Source organism: Mirounga leonina, unplaced genomic scaffold (assembly GCF_011800145.1).
Source record: "Mirounga leonina isolate KUSES-001 unplaced genomic scaffold, KU_Mleo_1.0 Mir_104, whole genome shotgun sequence".
Classification (NCBI taxonomy): domain Eukaryota; kingdom Metazoa; phylum Chordata; class Mammalia; order Carnivora; family Phocidae; genus Mirounga; species Mirounga leonina.
The window spans coordinates 13,217,722-13,239,754 of record NW_023270231.1 but is presented as its reverse complement, the minus strand read 5'-3'; the positions used below and the strand labels follow the sequence as shown (position 1 = coordinate 13,239,754).

The 22,033-nt window shown below is 51.0% G+C and overlaps 1 protein-coding gene across 2 annotated transcripts in view; it reads left to right on the top strand.

Annotated features, from left to right (window-relative positions):
- Positions 1 to 19,963, top strand: part of SLIT3 (slit guidance ligand 3) — a 597,503-nt gene extending 577,540 nt beyond the window's left edge. For both annotated transcript variants that reach the window (XM_035013944.1, XM_035013938.1), the window contains 6 exons: positions 894 to 1,134; positions 2,554 to 2,684; positions 10,856 to 11,010; positions 12,408 to 12,693; positions 13,430 to 13,635; positions 15,187 to 19,963. In XM_035013944.1, the coding sequence (XP_034869835.1) occupies positions 894 to 1,134; positions 2,554 to 2,684; positions 10,856 to 11,010; positions 12,408 to 12,693; positions 13,430 to 13,635; positions 15,187 to 15,422 (1,255 nt within the window). In that variant the 3' untranslated portion in view covers positions 15,423 to 19,963. The remainder of the gene's footprint in view (positions 1 to 893; positions 1,135 to 2,553; positions 2,685 to 10,855; positions 11,011 to 12,407; positions 12,694 to 13,429; positions 13,636 to 15,186) is intronic.
- The last annotated feature ends 2,070 nt before the right edge of the window (positions 19,964 to 22,033 follow it).

Sequence of the window (22,033 nt, the reverse complement as noted above, 5' to 3'; positions counted from 1 at the left end):
TAGTACTCGCTGCATGGCATAAACCCAACGATGCAAATGACCTTTGGTCACAGACTCTGAGAAGGAATCATGAAGAAGCCCAGTTTTTCCAAAGCCTGAGACCATCTAGATGAGGCTTATGAAAATTCCTGAGCCCCACCCCAGAGCTACTCAATTAGAATGGGGCGGGGGGAGAGGGGCTAGGAATCTGCACTTTCTTTTAATGTTTTTAAATTGTGGTAAGATATATATAAGGTAAAATTTACCATCTAACCATGTTGAAGTGTATGGCTCTTTGGCCTTAAGTACAGCCAACACCACCATCCATCTCCAGAACTTCTTTAATCTTGCAAAACTGAAACTCAGTTAAACACTAACTTCCCATTCCCCCTCCCTACGGCCCCTGGTAACCACCATTCTACTTTCTGACCCCATAAACTTGACCACTCTTAAGTACCTCATGTAAGTGGAACCATATAGTATTTGCATTTTTGTGACTGCTTTATTTCACTTAGCATAAGGTCCTCAAGGTTCATCCACCTTGTAACAGGTATCAGAATGTCTTTTTTCAAGGCTGAATAATATTCTATTGTATGCATATACCACATTTTGTTGGTCCATTCGTCTGTGGATGGATGAAAAGCTGTGCTTTTAACAAATTTATCCCAGATGATTCTGATGACACTAAAATGTGGGGACCAGCACTCATCCAACCCCATTATTGTAAAAATGGGGAAGTGGGGGCTTAGAGAAGGAAAAGGGCTTGCCCCAGTTGGTGGGAGGGCTGGAACAAGTCCCAGTTCCCATCTTTCTTCCCTCTCTCTGCCAGTGGCTCTTTGGCCCAAATAACTATGACTATCTCCTCTCCCTGTCCTCCTCTCACCCCTCCCCCATCCTCTCTCCCCTCCTCCCAGTGGGCTCCTCTGTGAGCAGCCCCCACCCATGGTCCTGCTTCAGACCAGTCCCTGTGATCAGTACGAGTGCCAGAATGGGGCCCAGTGCATCGTGGTGCAGCAGGAGCCGACCTGTCGCTGCCCCCCGGGCTTCGCCGGCCCAAGGTGCGAGAAGCTCATCACCGTCAACTTTGTGGGCAAAGACTCCTACGTGGAACTAGCCTCTGCCAAGGTCCGGCCCCAGGCCAACATCTCCCTGCAGGTGCGCCCCACTCCAACATGCCCCCAAGCTCCGACTGTTCTGAGAACAGCCGCTGTTATTCGGCCAACTCCTGACTGGCTCTCACTGCAGATGGCAGCCCCCACTCCTGTTCATTTACCTAGAAAATACTCACTCAGATGTTTTATGTCAGGAACTGTGCTGGCCCTGGGGATTCGATGGTGGACAAGACAGACAGCGCCCCGTGTCTAGGGCAAGATGACAAGCAGAGGGCCAGTGCCAACCCTGGGTGTTGTGGGAGCACGTGGGTGGGACAGAGCTCCTCACCTGCTGGGAAGAAGGAGGAAGGTTCCCCAGAGGCAGTGATAACTAAACTGAGATCTGAAGGACGAGTAGGAGTTTGCCTGGAGAAGGATAGAAGGGTGAGGGGATGCCGTCTAGCCTGAGAGATCAGCACGTACAAAGGCCCAGAGGCACAAACAGGCAGGGCATTTTTCAGGGAATGAAAAACCATTCAGTATGAACCAAATTCTTTTCTAACTAACTCCTTTCAGGCTCCCTACCTGTGGACCTGAGCACATTTATTCCAAAATGCATCTCTGGGTAACCTAAATGCCTTCCTCTCTGTGTCCCACCGACCCAGGGACCCGAATTTTGGGTCCCAGCTGGCCAGAGCAGCACGTATGCCGCACACGTCCAGAGGTCCCATCAGACCGTCTGCCCCATTTCCGGGCCTTCAGGCTGCAGCTGTGCTGGGTGGTGAGCGCTGACAGGCTAGTCTGAGGATCCCACCCCTGAAGCATGGTGCCCTCTGGGCGGCAGCTTCTGAAACCAGGGGCTCTCGGCCTTGGCACCACATGAGAATCACCTGGAGAACTCCTAAAATTATATTTGCCGGGGCCCCACCCCCCAGAGGTTCATCTGGAGTCGGTTTGGGGTAAAGCCTGGACATGGGTGTTTTTAAAAATTCCCCAGATGACTCTTTAACACAGGGCCTAGTTCATAGTAAACACTGAATGCAGTGGTCATTGTTAGCATTTTGTTCATAATTATTATCATACTTTATACAGAGAGACTGAGGCCCTGACAGGGGCAAGGATTTGGGTGGGATCACATTGTATGCTGGTGGGAGAGGCAATTGGAACTCAAGGCTCCTGACCCCACCCCACCCCCACACACAATAAAATAATATACATGTTATATGTAATAATCTAATATTTATGTACATAAACAAAGTGGCACATAGTGGGTCCTCAGTAAATATTTACTGAATTGAATTACTCGATCAGCATTTGCTGGAGTGTAAGTGTATGCCCTCCTGGAAATTCCCAGACTAGACAGGGACATGGGTTCAGATCTGGGGTTCATCCAGAAGATGCCGCCTACAAGAGGTCTCTGTGGGGAGGTGGGGTTGGGGAGGCTAGGCCTCAGGGGAGCCCTAACCCACCTGCCTCTCTCCAGGTGGCCACGGACAAGGACAACGGCATCCTTCTCTACAAGGGGGACAACGACCCCCTGGCGCTGGAGCTGTACCAGGGCCACGTGAGGCTCGTCTATGACAGTCTGAGCTCCCCACCAACCACGGTGTACAGGTAAGAACCCAGCCCCTCCCGCCTGCCTGCCCCCCGCGCCGAGACAGGATGCCCAGGGCCGCTCTGAAGCCTCTTCTCCCTGCCCCCTGCACACTCGCACACTGTCCCTCGCTCAGAGCTGCGGGGGGAGGGGGAGGGGGAGAGGCGGTGCTGGAGGAAGAGGCAGGAGCTCGTTACCATAAGATAAATGGCCAGCTGGCTACTGTGCGGGAGCGCGTGCGCCAGTGGGGATGAGGCCGCTTAATGAGGTGCTCTTTTCAAAATGTCATCCTGATCTTTTATTAGTTTAAGAAAGAAAACAGGGGGAGACTAGCATGCAACTCAAGGGGAAGAAATCCCAGAGCCCTAGGGAGCAGGACTATTCCTTAAGTGACTTTCAAACTGTCCTGAAGGATGGTTTTCCCCTCAACTTCAGTCTTTCCAACAGTCACCCTGATTTTTACGTAAAACTGTAAAAACACGGTATGTCAGCCATACTGTTACATAGCAGGCTACCTTACATCAGCTTTTAAATCTGCGCACTCTTTACATTTAGCTTCATCTTAAGTAAGATCATCGGTGAAATCACAGATATGCTAGATTTTTTCTTCTACCCCTCAGTAAAATAAATACTAAACTGTTAGTTATATTTTTGTAATAATTATAAAAACCACCAGTAAAATGAGAAATATTTGTGTTACACCTCAAATCACATAAACCTGCCTGTGGCAGGAAAGCCATTTCTTGGGGGGGAAGCACGTCCACGAGAGAGACCCACATCCAGAGGCCAGCCGTCCCCTCCGGAAGCAGAAGCACATTTGACTGGGATTGGTGAAGGGTAGCAGTTTTCAGACTTTTTTTCCCAGGAACTAAGTCATTTAGTCAATCACAACTTTATATTGAAATCAAAATACTAAATACACGGAAGCAAAACTGTCCCACAGGTCTGAGAGGGAGCAAAGTTTCTTCCCTCACACTTACTCTCATGAAGGCCCCCAAAACAACTCCAACAGCCCAGCTGAAAACCATCGGTTTAAACCAGTGGTTCTCAAAGTGGGGTCCCAGAGCAACAGCCCCAGTCAGGAACTTGTCAGACATGCACGTCTTCAGACCTCACCCCAGGCGTACCGACAGAAGCTCTGGGGTAGGGCCCAGCCATCCGTTTTAAGGAGCCTCCAGGTGATTCGATGCCCAAGTCTGAGAAGTGCCAGCTTACACAGAATGCCCAAGCCTGAGAAGGCCATTTGTGATGGGTTTTGAAGAAAGGGTGGAGTTACATGAGCAGGGAGAACAGGTGGGCAAGCGGGCTGGGAGAAGAGCAATGACAAGCCTAAGGGACAATACAAAGGGGTGGACCAGAACAGAGGTGCACAGCAGACGGTGGGTGGAGGGAACCGGCGAGGTTAGGACAGTTGGGTACAATGGACACCAGGAGAAGGAGCTCACCTCAGGAGCCTCAGAGTTCCCTGGAGTCAGGGCCTCCCCGCATCTGTGTTTCTGGAGCGCTGGTCATGGTCATGGGCCTGTGGTGTCAGACACACCTGAAATCCTGTATTTAAAATGGGTTTGTTTCCAAACAGTCTTCTCGGTGGCAGGACTGTTGGTGTCCCAGTAGGGAGCTCTTTCACGCACTCTGGAAACATCACTTTCCTCCCCTGTGCACTGTGCATAATCGCAGGATGCATTTCAGGGGGTGTTGCTGAGGGCTGGGGGGTGAGAAAGTGCTTGGCAAAATGAGCCTTGATGTGGGCATGTCACAGACAGAAGGTGACAGCCAGGCTTCAAGAGAGGCTCGGCTCTGTCCAGAGCTGGGAGCCGGGAGCCCGCACTGACGTTAGCTATTGGGGGGTGGTTCGGTAAAGGGGTGATGTTGTCAGTGAGAATGCTGGAACCCTTTGCTGACGCCTGCCTTGGGATGTGAGAATGAGATGGGAACCTAGGGAATTGCTCTCTCCTCCAGCCCTTGTCAGGGAGCCAGGGGGCTGAGGGTTAGCGCGGAGCCCTGGGGAGACCCCAGGCTCTTTCTCTTACCCATGGGACAAACCCAGTGAAGGATGCCCATGCCTAGGTCCGCATGCCAAGCCTAGCGACAGACCCTTAGTGTCCTGCAGCCCACAGACTAAAGGGCCCGAGGCTCCAGAAATCCTGCATTTAAAATGGGTTTGTTTCTAGACTTCTCGGCGGCGGCACCCAATGTGCCCCAGCAGTGCACTCTTCCACTCACTCAGTAAACATCTCCCAGGTGCCTTGTGTGGGCCGGGTCCTGGGCGAGGGATGGGGGACACAGAGTTAGACAAAACACAGTCCAGGGAAGAAGGCAGTAGTCACACAGGCAGAATAAAATAGGTCTCCCAGAAGACACTGGTACATGCTATGGGACATCGAAGGAGCAGACATTTCTGCTCTGAGGATCAGGAAAGGCTCCCTGGAAGAAGAGGTAACATTTGAGCTGAGGCTGGGGCCAGGGCTGACAAGCACTTCCACAGGTGGAGAAGTGAGAAGGCCCTGGGCGGGGGAGACCCCATCAGTATGCACAGAAGCCATGCTGGGGGGGGGCTGGGGTTAATGGAGGGCACAGAGTCGCTGTGGTGACCTTGGGCCATCTAGAAAGGCCTCCTCAGCCTCAGGGCCAGGGTGTCAAAGCAAAGCTGATTTACTCAGGGGAGCTGGCAGCTTGCAAAGTTCTGCCCACTGAGGGCCCCGGACAGCCCGCTGAGTGAGAATGAGCAGTCGGCACTCCCAGCAGGGATTTACAGGCCTGTGGCAGCTGGACACTGAACCACCTTTATGGGGTGCCTGATATTTTTCATCTGCCCAGCTGCATTCACAGGTGGGGGTGCTGGTGCTTCAAGGTCCGACTCCAGGCCCTAAGGCAAACACCCAGAAAAGCCTGTCTGAGCCTCTACCAGCGTGGGAACAGGCTGCACTATTCCTGAGTTCCAAGACTTGTCAGAGGGACTTCAGGCATTATTTCCTACGGCGAGGCCTAGGGGCCAAGCGAGGTAACAGACTTGGGGCAAGTGGACGGTGGTAGCCTGGAGAGCATAGGCTTTGTCCGAAGGGACCGTTGACCTCAGCTCCAGCAGATCCTGCCATGTGAGAATGTAGATCATCAAGAGAAGCTAGAAACTCGGGGTTTCTATGTGAAATAGCTCAGTGTTGAAATGTGGGCCACAAGAGAGCTCTACCTAGCCCACAGTGCATGCTCCCCGAGTCTAAATTACCACAATCCCATCCACTGCCAAGGTCTTTGTCTCACTTGCCCCTCACCACAAGCCCCAGGCAAGCGTCATCACTCCTATTTTAGGGATGAGAAACATGATGCTCAGATGAAGTCTTTGGCCCCAAAGCACACAAGCCAGTAAAGTGGCAGAGCTGAGATTCAAACCCAGGTCAGGCTCCCACCAGAACCCACTTTCCCACCATGCTGAGGCATGAAGGCCAGGCAGGGCGAGAGAGAGTGGGACCAGGCAGCCAGGGTCCAGGAGTTGGGGGCGGGGCGGGGGCGGGGCAGGGGGCGGGTGTCCCTGCAGTGTGGTCTTGAGGTCTCAGGCTACTGCTTAACTGAAATCCGAGGGACTATTTGGTCCTGTGAGGCTCTGTCGCCACCTAGTGGCCACAACTCGGCATCCAGGTGAACATGCCCAGTACCTGGAGGAATGACGGTTCATCCCACAGTGGAGGAGAGTCCTGTGGCTTCGGAGCTTGGGTTTCAGTCTTGCCTGCACCACTTCCACTTTAAGACTGTGAGCTGGACACCTTAAGTCTCTGAGCCTTAGGCCTCTTATCTCTAAAATGGAGAAAAAATTGTACCTCCCGTGTGGGGGTTGTTAGGGTTAAATGAGAGAATGCAGGTCAAGTGCTTAGCACAGAGTAGCACAGTGCCGAGCCCTGTAAAGCACTCGATATTAAAAGCAGAAGAGAGGGGGCGCCTGGGTGGCTCAGTCGTTAAGCGCCTGCCTTCGGCTCGGGTCATGATCCCAGGGTCCTGGGATCGAGCCCCGCATCGAGCCCCGCATAGGGCTCCCTGCTCGGGGGGAAGCCTGCTTCTCCCTCTCCCACTCCCCCTGCTTGTGTTCCCTCTCTCGCTGTCTCTCTCTCTGTCAAATAAATAAATAAAATCTTTAAAAAAAAAAAAAAAAGAAGAAGAAGAAGAGAGGGGCATCTGGGTGGCCCAGTCGGTTAAGTGTCTGACTCTTGGTCTCAGCTCAGGTCTTGATCTCAGGGTTGTGAGTTCAAGCCCTGTGTTGGGCTCCACCTGGGCAAGGAGCCTACTTTAAAAAAAAAAAAAAAAAAAAAAGGAAGGAGGGAAGGAAGGAAGGCTCTCAGAGCCCAGTTTTCTCCCCTGTAATCCCTACGTGCCTCTCCAGGAGACTAATTATGGGGCTTGGAACCACAGTAGGAAAAGGGAGAAAAAAGTAAGAAACGGAGCCATCCTGATTTGTGAGATAATGGTGAAAAACCAGGGACTGCAGCACCACCTACCCCAAACCTCCAGGGACCTACAGTCTGAAAACCACTGGCTTTAGGCATCACTTCCAGGACCCTATTAACCCATGAGCACCTACTGGCACAGGTTATGGGAAGTTTGGATTTGGAACCAGTCCTGACTTTGAACCTCAATCCCACCACTTCCTAGCAATGTGTCCTTGGTCAAGTTATTTAGATTTCCTCTCTGTAAAATGGGGCTCATGAGTGCCTTCCTCAGAGATGGTTATGAGCCAGTGGAAGCAGACAGAAACCCAAAGCCCTGGGCAGCTGGAAGGTTGCGAGTCAGTAGAAGAGTTCTTCCAGGGTCCATGAACCTGCCCCCCGACTCTGTCCCTCCTGCCACACCCAGCTCCTGCAAGCCCAGGGTCAGGGTGGAGGAGATCATCATTCCACCTTCGAGCGCTTGCTAGGTATCAGGGACCATGTGTTGTCCATCAGAACATGGCAAGGTCGACATCCGCACCATCGCTGTAGTGTATAAGTAGAAACTCGGGTTTACGGAGTGATGGGACTTGCCCAGGATCCCTCAGTTGGAAGACCCATGTGAGACCAGACCTCTCCACTCCCGAGCATGAACTAGCAGAAGAATATAGCTGGAGGAAGGGGCCTGCCTAGGACTCTCCGTTGTGGGAATCAGAGGAGACCCTCCAAAGACCCAAGTGGCTGGGGCACTGGGGAGCCTAGCACTTAATCGGGGGCAGGGGGGTGGCTCACATCCACTCTGCTCCCGCAGCTCCTACCAAACCACTGTCTCCAGGCTGGGGCCCTCAGTGGAGGTGTACCAGGGCCTGGGCGAGCACAGGGAGCACAGGAAGGAAAGCAGCAATGGGCTTGGAGCCCGTGGCCAGGAAGGGGTTAGTGGTGTGTGTTTGCTATGTCTGTGTGTGTTTATAATGGAAAAGCAGCTGCCTCAGACTCCCTGAATTTTATTATTGGAAGGGAATGCCAAGACCACCCACCCAGAGTCCCAGCCTCTCTACGACTCCCTGACAGGTGGCTACCCAGCGTTAGTTACACGGCTCAGGGGATGGGGAGCTCATTCAGGACAGCATCAGTTTACCAAATGGTTTGGGGATACAGCTGCATGTTCTTGCATGTATGTTTAAAAACTGTGCTAGGATTCCAAGTCAGAAGCTTGTAGTCTCTGCACCCCAGCCCTCATTCCCCCACCCACCATCGACTCGTCTGTGGGAACACAGGTCTCCGCCTTATCCTCAGCTCACTACTCAGAGTAGTCAGAAGCTACTGAAATAGAACAGCTCTACCTTCGTATGACTTCTTGGCTCCCCATCACAAATGAGATCCTCCAATGGACTCTTAGCTACCACTCCACCCCCCGTTGCCCTATTTCTTGACCTGACCTTACACTGATATGTTGGTCGTTTGGTTTAGAGGAAAGGCTAAGGAAATGTGAGCTTCCTGAGTGTCCTGTTTGCCACCGATCCCTAGCACCTAGGACAATGCGGTTCCTAGCAGACATTCAGTGGGTGGGTGGGTGGGTGGATGGATGGATGGGAAATGGAGGATTGGAAGGGTAGAGGATGGATGGAGGATGGATGGATGGGAGAGAAGAGAAAGTTCATGATGGGTTTGGGAGGGTCCTGAGCTCCTGCATGTCCCCCTCCACCACCACTTTCTCCCAGAGCAGGAGTCACTAGGTTTGCAGGCAATGGTAGGTTCTTACGGTTGTTAATAGTCCAACTAACACTACTGATAATGGCTCACGTTTTCCCAGGAGTTTAGAGTCTACAAAGCACTTTCAAGTACGTCCTCTGATTCAATCGTCACGGTAATTCTGTCAGGTTGTTCTCCCCCTTTTACAGACTGAGACCAGATGGGTTCTGTTTCTGAGTGGTCACAGTCCCACCAAGGGGCTAGGACAGACTGTGCTTTCTCTGCTCCACCCCAATTTAGCCTCTCTTCCCCCAAGTATTTTCCTCACCTCTTTGCTGAAATTCACTTCAGTCACTGAGGCTGCTCCTGCCTGCCAGGCGATCTGGCACGGGATCCTCTTGTTGGAGGCAGTTTACTAGGGGATTCGTCAGGGAGATCTCAAGTGGACACGGAGCCTCCGTACTCACCACCCACATTTGAATGGATAAGGCAGAGTTCAGCCGCCTCCTCAGAGGGCCCTTTTCAGAGAGGAGTACCACATTTCCAAATGCCTATCACCTGCACTCACTGCTCCCTCCCAGCCCCAGCCAAGGATCGAATTGTGGAAAGAGCAGAACTTTGGGAGTCCAAAGTTTTGCCTATGCATTCTATCTCTGGAACATACTAGCTGGGTGAACTCAGACAAATCCTTTCACCTCTCTGGGCCTCAGTCGTCTTACCTGTGAAATGGGGTATCTGACACCACTTTATAGAACGATGATGAGGGTCCAGTAATAGGAGAGAGCCATTCAGCACGATGCCTGGCTCTTGTGCTTCATCAGCCCTCACTGAGGGCCTGCTGGGACTGAGGGAGGCAACATGGGAAAGGGGCATACATGTGGGCTTTGAAGCTAGACGTACCTCAGTGTACAATCCTGCTCTAGGACTCATTAGTTGTGGGGACTTAGGAGCATTAGTTGACCTCCCTGAGCTTCTGTTTCCTCATCTTTTTTTAAAATTTCATTTATTTATTTATTTATTTATTATTTATTTATTTGTTTGAGAGACAGACAGTACCAGTGAGGGTGGGGTGGGGGGGAGAGGGAGAAGCAGACTCTGTGCTGAGCAAGGAGCCCAAGCTGGGACTCGATCCCAGGACCCTGGGATCATGACCTTAACCAACTGAGCCCCCCAGGAGCCCGTTTCCTTGTTTCTATAATGCTATTAACATGTGAAGCAGTGTTGTACAGCATTAGTAATCCACATACGGTAAGCATACTGCTGAAGGTGCAGGAGATGAATTTAGATGGGACAAACTATTGACACTTTGAGATCCTTTCTTTTTTCCTTATGTACTAGGAAAAATATAAATAACCCTGAAATATTCTTTTCATGGACAGTATTCTTTAGAACAATGCTAGCTTATATTCTTACTGATGTTTAAGGGGGAAATGGAGCAACTGAAGAAAAACATGTTAATAAGGGTCCTAGTGGCATGCCGTAGAGTAAAAATTGAGAAGGCGGTCTGAGGAAGGCATTTGCTTAACTCTGTTAAATTCTAGAAAGAAATGTGAATAATATAACCGAGTGCACAACCTGACCCTAGGCTGAATCTTGTACTGGAAGGGGAAAAATGCTATAAAGATATTTTTGGATCCAGTGAAAAATTAAAATTCAGCCTGATTAGATACAAGTGTGGTACCAATGTTCCAAAGTTGAAAATTGCAGTGTACTTATGTAGGAGATTATCCATGTCCTTAGGAAATGCACACTGAGGCATCTGGGGATAAGGGTAAGGTATGTAACTTCTAAAGGATTCAGAAAAACTATGTACGTATGTATATACATATATGTGTATGCATGGCTATGGAGATGGACATACAGACAGAAAATAAATGATAAGCAAATGGGGCTAATAGGAGAATCTATGCGTGTAACAAGTACTCTCTGTACTGTTTCTACTTTTGCAACTTATTTAAGTTTGAAGTTATTTCCAAATGAAAAATAAAGCAAAATGCAAGTAATGTTGGCCAAGTTCATGGCCCAGTGCCTGGCTGTGGGAGGCACCCAGCAAACCCTCTCATTCTCGCCCCTTCTCTTCTGCCCAGTGTGGAGACTGTGAATGATGGGCAGTTTCACAGCGTGGAGCTGGTGATGCTAAACCAGACCCTGAACCTGGTGGTGGATAAAGGAGCCCCCAAGAGCCTGGGAAAGCTCCAGAAGCAGCCGGCAGTAGGCATCAACAGTCCCCTCTACCTCGGAGGTAAGGCCCTTCTCCCCTCCCATCTCCACCTCCTCCACCTCCACCTCCCACCCACCCTCTGTGTTTGGGTACCCACCCCGGCCTACTGGCTGGGGTTCCCCTGATCTCAGTATCCACTGCCAAAGCATATCAGGGAAGGCTTCCTGGAGGAAGTGACAACCAAGCTGATCCCTAAAGGGTAAACAGCCAGATTGCGGGGAGGAGGAGGAGAAAGGAGAGAAGACAGGCTCCTTCTGGGGAAGTACAAGTGGTTCAGGAGATGAAGATGGTGGGAATGGTGGGAAGAGGTGAAGATGGAATGGGGAGGGAGGAGATGGAGGTCAATCCAGGCCCCACCATCTGCAGACTTCAGGTCACATTCCCTCTGCTCTGCCACCATGTCAGACACTGTGAGGCTCAGGTGACACATGTAGTACGTGTTTGAGATGCAGGCCGAAAAGGAAGTAGCCACCTGGCTGGCAGAGCCTGGGCCTGAAATGCAGCCCAGGGTCTGTACTAAAAGGGTTATGTGCAAAAAAAGAAAAAAAAGTCACCAGAGCAGCTTGTTCAACAAAGAGATTCCCAAAACCTCCCTGCCAAGGAATGCCCCCCTGGAAGGCCCAGGAATATGCATTGTTAACAGCTGGTCCAGGTGCCAAGGGCCCAGGGAAAGCCTTCAGTCAAGAGCAGTCCCAGGGGGCGCCTGGGTGGCTCAGCTGGTTAGGCTACTGCCTTCCAGCTTAGGTCATGATCCTGGAGTCCCTGGATCGAGTCCCACATCGGGCTCCCTGCTCGGCGGGGAGTCTGCTTCTCCCTCTGACCCTCCCCCCTCTCATGTGCTTGCTCTCTCTCAAATAAAATCTTTAAAAAAAAAAAAAGTCCCAGAAGGGACACAGTTTCTCCCCCCACTGAAGATCCCCAAAGTTCCACACATCAAGGCTGCTCCCCCACACCCGTTCTCTCCCAAACTCTCGCTCTCCCACCCTGTGCTCTGCAGGGCTGTGACAAGGGGCAGGGGAGGCCTGGTGGGGACAGCAGAGGAATGGGATACACCCTCTGTTCCCCGCCTGGAGGGAGTGGTCCTCCTCTGTCCAGCCACTGTGGCCCTGGGGCTAGCCAAATCTTCTCTTGTTTTCTAGAGAAGCTTGAAATAAGGGTTTCTGTGGGAAGTTTTCTATATTTAAAATGTTGGCAACAAATTCACATTTTTTTAAAGAGAGTGCAAGGCAAAGGATAGGAGCCCTTGTGTGGACAAGGTCCCAGGTTTTGGTCCCTTCCCTCTGCCTGAACAGCAGAGGCCCAGAGCTGGGAGCACTTAACTGTGAGCACATGGAGACCTCCTTGGCGCTCTGAGGAGAGGCCTGGGCTGGTGGGTAGGGGAGGGTCTTCAGGCGGCTGTCCTGGCACCCCTCCCCCAGGCATCCCCACCTCCACGGGCCTCTTGGCCCTGCGCCAGGGCACGGACCGGCCCCTGGGTGGCTTCCACGGCTGCATCCACGAGGTGCGCATCAACAACGAGCTGCAAGACTTCAAGGCCCTCCCGCCACAGTCCCTGGGAGTGTCACCGGGCTGCAAGTCCTGCACCGTGTGCAAGCACGGCCTGTGCCACTCCGTGGAGAAGGACAGCGTGGTGTGTGAGTGCCACCCAGGCTGGACGGGCCCACTGTGCGACCAGGAGGCCCGGGACCCCTGTCTGGGCCACAGGTCAGTGTCCTGCGAGCCAGGCTCCCCGCACGGACTCAGTCCCTGCCTCTAGCCCATCCCCCCCCCCAGAAGCGGCCCTGGGGAAAGCCGGAGGGAGTGCAGTCAGACCATACCCAGATCACTGTGACTGCTCAAGCGGGCAGGAGCCGCTCCCCCTTAGAGACACGGTGTGGGAGCACCTAGCTGAGAGTACCTGTCTCCGTCAAGCAGAAGGACGGTGAACTTCAGCATCCGTTTCTCCGTCTTGGAGATGTGCCTAAGACTATCTGCGGCATCGAAGCAGCAGAGGAGAGGGGGACTGTAGAAGGTTAAGAATGATGTCCGGTGTAAAGCACTCAGCCCAGTGCCTGGCACTGCCGCGGGTGGTGGCGGTGACCGTGACATTGTTAATTCAGGTGTCAGAGCAATTAAAACGTTTAGAGACTGCTTCGCTGCTTCGGAGCAGGGACCTGCCACTTGGATAGGTGACTTCTAATGCCTGTAAAATGGCCGGCCAGCCAGCCAGCCTCGTGGCCCCAGCTGGCAGCTGACTTTGGGGGATCCGAGCCTCCAGCAGGTCGGACGCTGATGCTGGGCCCCTGGGCTAGCCGGGGGCGGACCGTGGGATGGAGAAGACCTAAGGCCCCACAGCTCTGGGCGCCCCACTCTGAGCCTGGGCCCCGGCTGCGGTGGACAGAGAAAGCCTCCGCGGCCCGCTCTCTGCCCTCCCCCTTCTCATCCTGTCCTCTGCCAACAGCTGCAACCATGGGAAATGTGTAGCAACCGGGACCTCGTATGTGTGCAAGTGTGCAGAAGGCTATGGCGGGGCCACGTGTGACCGCAAGAATGACTCCAGCGCCTGCTCTGCCTTCAAGTGTCACCAGGGGCAGTGCCATTCCTCAGATCGAGGGGAGCCCTACTGCCTGTGCCAGCCTGGCTTCAGTGGGGAGCACTGCGAGCAAGGTGGGTCCACTGTGCGCAGGGGAGGGGCCGGAGAGGCCACGGGGGCAGAGGTGGGCTGCAGGATCTTGTGGCATCGCTTTCTAAGCTTCAGTCCCTTCACCTTGAAAATGGGGGCAACACCCTCCCTCTCTGAAGCAGTTGTGCACTCTATGTAACTAATTAGCCCCGCACCACAGCGCAGCAAGGCCCTCCTTCCTCCCCCCTTCTCCCCTCCATGCCCTTGGCCCGTGTAGTGTGTTCAGTTTTTATTTTCCTGTATTTGAGCCTATTTCAAAATGAACTATATCAAAATTCAAATCTACCTCCCTTTGGAGGGTTTTTTACCCTGCATGGAAACGGAGAAGTCTTCCTCCCTCCGCCCAGATTCCAAGGCAGACCACCCTGTTGGTCTCTAAAGGACTTTCACATTTATACGTCATTGAAATACTGTTCTCAACCCAAACGGACCAGGTTTTAAAAATTTTTATTAAGTAATATATTTTGAAATAATTTGAGATTTAACAGAAAACTTGTCAGAAGATAAAGAGCGCTCACATTCCCTTCACCAGACTGCCCAGTGACCACGTTGCCACATCGGCTCTCGTCCCCTGTCCCACATTGTTACAAGATAGTGAGTGCCTGTGTGTACAATCTCATAATCTAAAGAAATTACATCATGCTTACCATAATTCATTAAAATGCATTCAGCCCTTTCTCATTCAGTCTTCTCTGAGGCTCGTAACCTGTGAAGCAGTAGGAAGAACAGGGAAATGGGTCACCATTTTCCAGACAAGGAAACCAGCTCAAGGATGGCCGATGTCTTCCTTCAGGCTGCAGGGCTGGGGATCTAAGCTCGTCATTCTCCTCAGGGCCTTGCTCTAGCCTTCTTCCCAATGTCACAGGGACAGTACGGCGGGGAGTGGAAGATTCAAGCAGCTATCAGGGTTCATTAATTCCTCATTCAGCTCTCCTCTCAAGCAGCATGTCCCAGAGACACACCCCTGGGCTGCATCAGGCGCTTCGCCCTGTTCTGTTCCTGTGTAGCCCCGACCTCAGTTTATCCTTACAAACACATTCACTTTGGGGATTATAGAATTAGTATCTCAACTCTATACCAGTGGGGACTGGGCCAAACTGGACACTTCCTGGTTTTCAGCAAAGCCAGGAATCCCAGTATGTAATTGATCACCTGGGGTTTTTAATGGTGACATTTAATTTGGTTTCTAAGTATAGGTGGCACAATCAAGATTTGGGGACAGGATTTAGCCCACAGCCTAGTACTTGGCCACATGCTGTTTGAGTTCCCTGAAGGGAAGGACGAGGCCTGCTTTTGTCACCATGCAATGCTCAGGACTTAGTTATAGATCTAGCAGCGAGGCTGGCGCAGAAAAGGCACTCCGTATTTGTGGGACAGCTGGATGGGTTAGTGGGCGGGCAGATGGAGGGACGCATGAAGAAGTACAAAGGGTCTTCACACCACACAAATGTTTCCCAATAGCCTGCCCAGGAACGGACCCTGGCTGATCATCTGTACCACCCATGCCCTGACCTTACCTCTTCCGCCCTCTGCAGAGAACCCGTGCCGGGGGGAGGTTGTCCGAGAGGTGATCCACCGCCAGAAAGGTTACGCCTCGTGTGCCACGGCCTCCAGAGTGCCCATCATGGAGTGTCGTGGGGGCTGTGGGCCCCAGTGCTGCCAGCCCACCCGCAGCAAGCGGCGGAAATACGTCTTCCAGTGCACCGACGGCTCCTCGTTCGTGGAAGAGGTGGAAAGACACCTAGAGTGTGGCTGCCGCCAGTGTTCCTAAGGCCGTCGGCCCGCCTGCCCCCCACCTCTCAGACTCCAGCTTCGTGGGGCTGGGACAGCCATGTTGGGACCCCCTCGAGATTCGAGGTGAAGAAGTAGAAGCTGGAGAGGAAGCAGAAGAAGAGAATATTAAGTATATTGTAAAATAAACAAAAAATAGAACTTATTTTTATTATGGAAAGTGACTATTTTCATCTTTTATTATATAAATATATCACACCGTCTGAGTATATGTACCATATAGTGAGTTATTTTTACCAAGTCTTGTGTATTTGTCACGTTTTTATAAACAGCTGTTAAAAATTTTAAGAAAAAAGACTAATAAAAATGTTTTAAAACAAAACGGTAAGAATAAAGAAGTGCTAGCCTGTCCGAGGAGGAAGAAGGACGTTTTTATGTTGATGAAACAGTATCGTGTCAGCAGAAACCAAGACCTGCTTACCGAGCTCAGGAAAAGGAATGATAAGAGGAAGAGAAGGAAAAGATTTTTCTTTGTTTCTTCTTATTTTTAATGACTCTTTTTCTCTTCCCTAAAAGCACCCAGCTTTCAAGCCCTGGTTGCCGAAGCCCGTCCTTCCAGGAAAAGCCGCCGCAGCCCCGCTGCCTCCGCCTCACAGTCGCCGCCCCCACCTGCCCCGGGCCGCCAGCGGGGTCTGAACCTACTGCAGACCCCTCTTTTCCCTCCGGGCTGGCCCTGCCTGCCACTACAGGGCTGTTCGAAACTCTGCCACAGGCTTCATCTGAGCCTGCTTTGCCACATTTTAAAACACCTCCTCTTTCCCTGCCCCTCTGCAGGTGAGTCAACGGAAGAAGGGTCAAGGCCATCTCCTCAGGCCCCAACCACCGGCACTTTCTCTCAAAGTTCTGACCCATCCTCTTCCCTCCAGCCCATTTCACACTGGAATGCAGTACTAGGAGAGCAGGCAGCCAGGGCTGCAGAGATGAGGAAGGCCAGGAACCCAGCCTGCCCATAGCCCCGGTAGAAGTCCAACTCTGGAAAGTTCTGGGAGGATCTTGCTATAGGACAAACAAGCCTCTGCCACCTGATCCTCCAGGCCACCCTCATAAGTTGTCATCACAACGCCTTGCTCATCTGCAACACTTTCCAACGCATATCTGTACTGTACCTGATTTTATCCATGTAATCCATGCTCCGTGCAATCCCTGCTCCCATAAGAAGGGTAAAGCCAGATGGCCCCATTTCACAGACAAGGAAACACGCTTCTCTCAAACTCTGTATCTTGCCTTAAGCCACATCTCTGATTAAGTAGAAGAGTAAGACTCAAAGCTCTAGATGCCTTTTCTAAAGAGCAGAAACGCAAGAGATTCAGGTTGTTCATAGGACAAGCCCTACCAGGAAAAGAAAGTAGATGTTCTTTACTATTTTTCCTGCTTGTGTTCAAGTCTTGTTCTGTTCCCCAGTATCCAGAAAGCTTCTAGACAGAGTTACATAGCAGGGAATGTGAGCAAAGGCAGCCTGCCTGAGGGAGACTTGCCCCTGTCTCTCAGCTCCCCTCAGCCAAGTACAGATGGCTCAGGGGCTCAGCTGCTCACACCAACTCCTTGTCTCTCACTCATCCCTCCTTTCCCTGGGAGCCTCCCCTGTGGAAGTGTCAGGCAGGAAAATGTGGGGCTCAGAGGACCTTCCAGCATGGAGGTTCCCCAGAGGAGCCTAGTGGTTCTGTGAGGACCAACAGTGGGCTAAAGATTCCAAGAATCAAGAAGGAGGCAGAAAAGGAAGATGGAAGAGCACAAGGCAAGGGGAAAATGAGGGAAGGAGGAAGGGAAAGAAGGGATAGGGAGGGAAGAACATAAGGAAGAGCGGGATGAAGAGAAGGAAGGAGGGAAAAGGAGGGAGAAATAAAATGGAAGAGTTTACTTAAAAATGTGTGTACTAATATACATTATGTTCCAGGTACTTAGTGTACTTATGGTGGATGTGTTTCTAATATTATTAACAGATAGATTCACGTAGTACTTACATTATACATCAGATACCATTCTAATTTATATATATTAGATATATACATATATTAAATATGTATATATATGTATGTTTGTATATACATATATATACATATTTAATTCTCAAAACCACCCTGTAGTAAAGACATTAGTAACCCATTTTACAGTTGAGAAAGTTGAGGCACAGAGGAGTTAAGGAATTTGCACAAAAACAGATGCCTAATAAATTATAGAGCCAGAATTTGGGCCCAGTTTGCCTAACTCCAGAAGTTACTCCTCATGGGAAGGAAACATCTGCCTTTGAGGATCCTACAGTCCAGGGCAAAAACAATCATGGGACAACAGCTTTATTATAGGAGTCCCCTCATGGCAGTATAAACAAGGGAAGTCACTGTCCAGACTAGGAAATCTCCAATCCTGGGTCTTCAGGGATGAACAGGAGTCTGCCGGGGCAGGGGTAAGAAAGGGAGTTGAACTTCCCAGGGAATGGCCTGTTAAAAAGCAGTGAAACAGGGAAAAGACCCAGTATGGGGAACAGTCAAGAGGTCCAGGGTGGCAGGAGTGTGGGATGCACATTGGGGAGCAGAAATCAAGGGGGGCAGACATGAAGGCAAGGGTTCAACCAGTAAGAGCCATGTATGGCAGGCTAGAACACAGGGACCCTACAGGGTTTTTAAGTAGGGGAATAGCAAGACAAGCTCTGATTTAGGAAGAGAACTGGTGGCAAAGATGACAAGGCTTCGAAGAGGAGAGAGCGCTCTGCCACCCAAAAAGGCTCTGGGGGCTTCCCAGTTGTTCACTTGAGTTTGTTGGAGCTAAACAATGCCAATTTCCAGATAGGTCCCAAAAGTCTTTGTGGTAGCTCCGAAGTTCTCTCCTGAAAGGGGTCTTCCTGAGATCTGTCCCATACCCTTCCCCATCCCTCGTGCCGTCAGCCCACCTCGCCCACACAGGTAAACCCTAGGCTTATTCTACCGCCAACACTCCCAGCTAGCCACTCTCCACATAACAGGAAGCCCACTCAGCCTACCATCTTGAGAGCTGCGCAACCAGGGTCACGGACCTCTGGGAAGACTTGCCAGGCTACCAGCTTTCCCTTGGCCTCCCCCACAGAATCCAAGGCCTGCCTCTGCCAACCATGCCCTGTGCCCACTTCCGAACCCAGCTGCAATCAGCCAGCACAGCCAAAAGGACCAGGTCCTTAATGTGGCTTGAGGGTGATTGTGAGCCTTCCCCTCAATTTTGGAAGCCCTGACTTTATGAAATGCCTAATGCAAGATTAAGAAAATTCTCCCCAAAAGGAAGTTTCTCTAACAAACGCAGATTAAAACGCTCTTATTTCAACAGCCAAATTCTAGAAACAAAGTCTCCCAGGGCAGGAAGAGTTCAGTCAGGTAACTTGCATGCTTCAAAGTATGGGTCCATGTTTGCGTGTGGGGACCGGCATATGTGAAAGGGGGCTTGGGCTCAGTTCCCCCTGAGCAGGATTCAGGGGAAGGGAGAACCCCTTTGACTCAACCAAGGGACCCTAAAATGGCTGATGAGATGATGTATTTAAAAGCTCTTTGTAAAGTGTAAACTAACAACCTTTAATGTAAGCTGTTACGACTATCGTTGTTGCCGTGACTGACATGCCAACAGGCCCATGTAGAAGATGGCTTTGCCTTTTCAATTTCAGAAGAGAACCTGAGTCTGATGCTTCAGAAAAAGGACGGGACAAGGAAAAGAGGGGCAAGGAAAGAGAGGGAGATTTCCTAGGGCCAGAGAAAGAGGGGAAATCCCCCAGAATGACCCTTCAGAACCCAGGAGCAGCCAGGAGGGTGATGGAGCTAACCTCGCTTTCCACCAGGTACAAAGCTACCATCAGATTGAACCCTATGGCCGAGCAGCCACCCGTCGCCTTTGCTGGGAGGAGAAGCCCCTAGCCTAAGTGGACCTGCCCCTCAAAACTCACAGGGCCTCAGGTATCAGAGCTGAAGGAACCTGAGAGAATCCCTGGTGAGGGATAAACCTGAGAATCAGAGAAAGGGAGTGTCTAAACCAGAGACCAAGGTCATCCAACAAATTAACACCAGAGGCAGGAACAGACCCAGGGGTCTACCCAGGACATCTTTCTTCCTGCTACTCCACTGTGAGCATCCAGGAAGAGTGAAAGTTGAGACAGACCCTATGATACCTTCTAGGTGGCCAGAAAAGTATCCCCCCCCCCCTTCCCCCACAGTGCACTCGGATGGCTGGGAAGCTGGGGCAGTGCCTGGTTTGGTGGCACTTACCCTTATGTTCTAGTCAGGATCAGACTGTGCTAAAGGAAACGCTTGGGGAAAGTGGGTGCAAGATGCCAGCTAGCCAGAACAAGCAAAGACAGAATTGGGCATTTGGCAAAGCCTATTTCTCTAACTCAACAAGAGGTTCTAAGAAAAAACTTCTAAGATGGTTTTTAAAAGTGTTACAGTGCCACTTCACCATTATGGGATAAATAATGTGCATTTTTTGATTCAACAGACTGTCATTATCTGATATCATTAAAATGAGTCACAGGAGAGCTATCAGATGTTCCTGTGAATACCATAAACTCAGCCTTACTCCCTGGTGTGTGTTTTATTTTTATTCCTGACTTTCACTCCCTGGGGCAAAGATTACTTCATTCATGGGGTTTGGACAAGTCTGGTGTGGAGTCAGTAAAAACTACTGGTTTCTTGAAACATGAAGTGAGGGGGAAAAAAGGATCAAGAGTTCCTGAGAGACATGGGAGAGAAAGCCCAACACAAGGCTTGAGGTCTGCAGGGTGTGTGATTTGTATGGTCACAGACTGCGTGCCAAGGATCATGGGGGAAGAAGCCACTCAGGGTAGAGAACACTTAGTAAGATGTGGAGGAAGATTGGTCCTGGTTAATTAAACCCCATCTTTTATTCATTCCTTCCCAAGCATTTATTGAACATTTACTATGAGCCAGGTCCTGGTCTAGGCATTGAGGACAACACAAAGATGATCAAGACAAAGTCTTTGTTCTTTTGGAACTTAACTTTTGAGTGTCAATTAAAAAAAAAAAAGGAGAGGTGACATGACCGAATAGCTGGTGGGTACTTTCCACGGTGAAGTCAAGGAGAGCTTCTCTGAAGAACTGGGACATGGGGGCGGTGAAGTACCAAGAAATGGGAAGGAGGAAGCCTGATCCCACAGCACTCACTAGATAACTGCCCCCACGCAGGTGACATCTGAGAGAGGTAGAGAGCCCAAGCATCTTAGGAGTCCAGAGGGGATGACATGGGCAAGCGAGCATGATGAGTGGGCTTGCAGGCGAGGGTGAGGGCAGAACTCCCCCCTCAGCTTCCCAGCCCTGAGGCATCCTTGGGAGTTCATGGCCTTTCTAAATGAAGAATGCCATGGGTCTGGAGGCCACCGCCAGCTGATTAAAGGTCACTTTTGCTTCCCAGCAGATAGCCCTGTATCTCAATGAAGAGCACCACTGGGAGCAAGATAATGGTGGGCAGCAGATGCACCAAGTGTTGGAAAAGGGCCCAGCCTGTCATTCCTTCTCCCCCTGGTATTTCCTGAGCAAGACAGGGCCACATAGGCCGGGTGCACTGAGTCTCCATCAAGATGCCCTTAATATTAGCTTCAAAGCTGTGAGCGTGAAAGAATCTGAAATGGAAGGGGGGAGTAGATTTTGTGCTGACACATCCTATACCAGGCTGCCTGGGCATCCCTGCCAGGAGAAGGTGCTGGCCAGGAACCAACAGCCTCCACTTTCCAAGCTTAGACCAAGTAGCCCCTCCTCCCAGGTTTGGGACCTATAGTTCTGATGATCCCTGTCAAATTCCCTTTTTCGTCAATTGCAGAGCTCCTCAACTGGGAGAGACTTTGCCACCAAAGGAGACATTTGGCAATGTCTAAAGACACTTCTGATTGTATGACTAGGGCAGGGGAGCTCCTGGCATCTAGTGGGAGGCCCAGGGATGCTGCTAAATACCCGACAATGCGCAGGACAGCCTCCACAACAGAGAACTATCCCGCCAAGGGATCAGTAGTCTTAAGATTGAGAAATCCTATCTGGGACTAATCAGATCCTTCCTATAAGACCTGAACGGAATCATTTACAAAGGAAGAAGGGGGTGAAAGTGCTCAATAGGTAACAAATAATGGCCTCCTCAGGGGGGCTGGGTCCCTTGGTGAGAATACATGGCAGGGTGGCGGTCTATACTTGTATTTAGAACACAATTGTTGATGGGAAATGGACCGAGACATTTCTGGCAATGAGGTGCCACCATCATCCTTCCTTTGCTACTCTGCGCTTACTACCCAGGCATAGCAAATGGGTGCAGAACAATGGATCATGCACTTATTACGCTTAGGTGACACATATAAAATATGGTGGAGCGGGGGGCATTCATCTTTGGACCTGCTACTGGCAGAAAAATAAGTAATAGGATTAATAAAAATGTTGTTTCTATTTCCTGGAACTCTAGCCCTCAGGTAGGCCCCAGCAGGAAGACCAGTGAGAAAGTTATCAAATCAAGACATGAGGACTGTGGCTGTGTCTGTGGAATGGCAGAGGTGAGTGAATAAAGTATAGGTCAAAAGGCTTCAGCAGCCCAAGCTCTAAGATGGGGCAAGAGACGTTGGGCCAACTCCCAATAATGATGGCA